The 3,940-nt window shown below is 37.5% G+C and overlaps 1 protein-coding gene across 1 annotated transcript; it reads left to right on the top strand.

Moving 5' to 3' along the window:
- Positions 1-851: 851 nt before the first annotated feature.
- Positions 852-1,424, top strand: LOC149240648 (uncharacterized). The gene has a single exon (XM_089370257.1). The coding sequence runs from the start codon at positions 852-854 to the stop codon at positions 1,422-1,424; it is 573 nt and encodes a 190-aa protein (XP_089226383.1).
- Positions 1,425-3,940: the final 2,516 nt, after the last annotated feature.

The following is a 3,940-nucleotide window of genomic DNA, read 5'->3' as shown; positions in this document are numbered from 1 at the left end:
GATGAAAACTAAAACTAATTGATGCCTTGTCCAACATCAATATATAGACATTACTTGTAGTGAATCATATCCTAAGATTCTTCCCAATGTATTTCCTAATGAATATATTGTAATTAAAGTCACGAAAAAATAAATAAATATCGATTCTCAAAATAAAATAATATGGAATCTATGTACTATGACTTCCCTCACCAATTCTTTTATATTTTAAATCTTATTCTATACCTAATAATGAAAAACATATACATAATAGTAAAAAACATAACCATTATTCTATACATAATAATAAAAAACATATACATAATAGTAAAAAACATAACCAATAACATCTTAAAATTTAAGATGTATATTTGTAATTTATAACTTTATTATAAAGTTAAAAATTAAAAATACATAAGTTACTTATAGCATAATGATTCTCTTGTATTGTCTCTTCCTCTCATTCAGAATTAATTTGGAGTAAAAAAATAAAAAAACACTAAAATTAAATACAAGTTAAACCATAAATAGAAAAAGTATATCTCACCATTCAAAATTTAAATGAATAAATAGATAAGATATCAATTTAGAAAAAACCTATTAGCGAATAAAATGCAAAGCATTTATCTGGCCGACTAGTGTCCATGACTCTTCTCTCACGTCTCGGTGAGTTCGAAGAGTACTCGTTCATATATATATACATTCATTTGTGAGTGTGCTTACATACTGTTCAACCTAAACAAATCTTTTCTTATTAGCTCTGCAGCACAAACGCGAGACCAGATTAAGTGCTTTTCTGTATTCGCGAGTTTCATTTTAGTTTTGTTGTCTGTAGATACGAAGGGAGACTTACAAGAGAGTGAAGCGAAACCATGTCTCGAAAGAGGTCACATTGTTATGAAGAAGATACAGAAATTTCGACTCCCAAGAGGTTCTGCCCTCGTAATTCGACACTCCATTTTTCTCCCATTAAGAGTCCAGCTGATCCAAATCCAGATCGACATGCAACCGCGGCCATTCCAGTTAATGGTTGTCAGTGGGTCGAGCTTCTTTTGCGAGAGATGCAGACTTCATCAAATATGGATGATGCAAGATCACGTGTTTCAAAATCAATGGAGGCACTTGAAAAGGCCATAATTGTTGGCACAAAAAGAGATTTTATTCATGTTGAAAACTTGCAAAAAGAAAATGTGGTGCTGAAGCAGCAAGTCGAAAGTCTTTCACGTGATAATACTATTCTCAAGCGAGCAGTAGTCATACAACATCAACGTCACAATGAGCACGAGGAAAGAGAACATGAATTGCAGCGTGCGAAGCAAAGTTTAACACAAAGTCAGGAGCAGCTAAGGACTTTAGAGTTAAACAATTATGCTCTCACATTACAACTTCGTCGGACTGAGGAAACTGCCCCCATTCCCGGGCACTTTCACCCTGATGTATTGTGAAAATTCGATCTACTTTGGTTTATAGTTATTAGTCAATTCGTATTGCAACTTCGTCCGACTGAGGAAACTGCCCCCGTTCCTGGGCACTTTCACCCTGATGTATTGTGAAAACTCAATCTACTTGGGTCATAGTTATTAGTCAATTCCCCAGTAATTAGAGTTATATCTTGGGATCAAGGGGACTATTGCTATGTTGCATATTCCCTTAAAAACATTAGGGATTGGATAAGGGCGTAAACCTTCTTCTCCGCATTGTTATATTTTAATTGGGTGGAAATTTACTTTAAAAAAACAGTTAGATTGCTCTTCTTAGTAGTGGTAGTGGAAAGGTGTTTATAGTGGTAAGTGGGACTATCCACATGTATATAGAAGTGATAAGTTCATCGCTTTCGTATTGTAGGTTTCCTAAGAATGTTTTTATGCATCGTGTTCTAGGTTAATCAAATCAACTCGTCAAAGATCATCATTTTATGGAGTTATAATACTTATTCTAACTATAGCAAGGTGCAAGGTATTTGTTAAAGGTATCTTTTGGTTGTTGTGGTGTGTTTTTTTTGCTTCTAAGAGCTTAAATGATTTTCTCTCATAAACATAATTTCTCTTATTTCATGTTTCATATTAAAATGATGAAAGAGTCAATGTTATAACTCTACTCAAGGATCATTTCTAATTCATAGAAGAATTCAATTTTTAGTTAGATTCAGAATTGTTCCAAGAACATCTTTGAGCCTAGAACAAGAATTGGTGGTATTCCTTAAACCACCATTTCGTATAAAATATCCAACCAAAATTCACAAAACCCAATTCATGGCTAATGAATATATGAATAATTATCATGATCACATAAGTGAGAGAGTTGCACACCAGGAAGCACAAGCTGCATATATAGACCATAATGTGAGCCTCTTCACAATGGCCCGGCCTAATAAGCTTAGGATTTTTGGAGAAGATGGGGGTTATAAAACATAGGTTCAATCAAAGGGGAGATCAAGAGATCAAGTAAAAATAGAAGCGAAGCCAAAGGAAGAACATAAAAAAAGATCAACCTAGTTTCAAAACCACTCATTGATAGAGGAGGAAGAGAATATTTAATTATCTTAATTAGAATTAGATGACCATGCCCTAACATGGTGGGGAATCCACACAGAGACGATGAGGTTGGAAGTAGATCAACTAGAGTACCAATGGATCTGATGGAATGGGTTTTTCCATGTGTTACAATGTTCTTCAACCTTGCCTTTCCATTTCCAGATAGCCATGGTGTGATCGGGTTCTCATGTTTTAATTGAGCTAGATTGTTGGATGGGTTTGAAGCTAAGTGAGGTGGATCTCTAAATGAAAAGACGCATGGCCTAGTGAACCTTGAACCAAAGTGTGGATTGTGGTAAAGCCACTAACCTAGTGACCCTTGAACCAGATTGTGGGTTACGGTAAACCTAGGTATTGTGTGCCTCGATGGTTATAGGACTCGACTGGTAAAAACACTATGCTGCTCCTGAGCATAGTCCAATTAGATTTAGATTGGTTTATTGGAACGCTTGTAATCTACCCCGAAAACAGACTTTCTTTCACATAATGAAACTGAATTACCTTGACAGAATGTTGGGCAATGATTTTTTTTGACGAAGGAAATACGTAATAGAAAGGGCTCCACTGCTTTTACTCAGAGCTGTGGGATTCGAACCCGGGTTGATCATACTATCTGTAGCACCGGAGATGGTCCGAAGAACGCCATCTGGCATATGGGACTTGGATGGTATATACCGAGAGCCCTGATATAATTATACCAATGCGCACACATCCTTCACTGCTTTTGCTTAGAGCTGTGGGATTCGAACCCGGGTTGATCATACTGTCGGTCGCACCGGAGATGGTCGGAAGAATGCCCACATATCCTCCACTGCTTTTACTCAGAGCTGTGGGATTCAAACCCGGGTTACAAGAGCAGCAACGGAAATGCGAGGGTAAGCAAAGCTGGGAGCCTGTTCCCGGTAAGGGTCAAGCACTATGACACGTTCCAATCCATAAAGGCATGTGTCCTCCATATATAGAAAATCTGATCCTTTCTGTAGGCTCGCGGGTTCAGGCCAAATTGAAGGAGCTAGAGCGCGGTTAATGTCGCGCGGTATATGTGAGTTATATCGCGTGATATGCAAGTCCTTCTCTGTTATGCGACAAAATTCATCGAGATATGGGACTTACATGGGCTGGATATGCGAGTACCTTGGCTGAATAAGCGAGATCTCACAATGGGATATGTGGATTCTCCCCAGATATGCGTTTTGTGTCCGCCGGATATGTCACCGCTCTACCTTCTGACCGCCGAATATACAGATCACAATTGCTGAATATCCGACGTAACTGTAAAGCCTAGAGGTGTTTTCCCTTGATCAGGCTTAGGAATCCTTGACCTAATAGATGATAATGCAACTATTTGATAAGGCACCAATGCTTCTTAGTGATTCTCAGATAAGTATAAGACCCCTATGCTTAGATATGTTATTATGACCTGTAGA

The sequence above is a fragment of the Pinus tabuliformis genome, chromosome 8 (assembly GCF_031772625.1).
Source record: "Pinus tabuliformis cultivar Carrire ecotype Pingquan chromosome 8, CPIR1, whole genome shotgun sequence".
NCBI classification, from domain to species: domain Eukaryota; kingdom Viridiplantae; phylum Streptophyta; class Pinopsida; order Pinales; family Pinaceae; genus Pinus; species Pinus tabuliformis.
The sequence above is the reverse complement of the archived record's forward strand: the minus strand, read 5'-3'. Positions and strand labels throughout refer to the sequence as shown.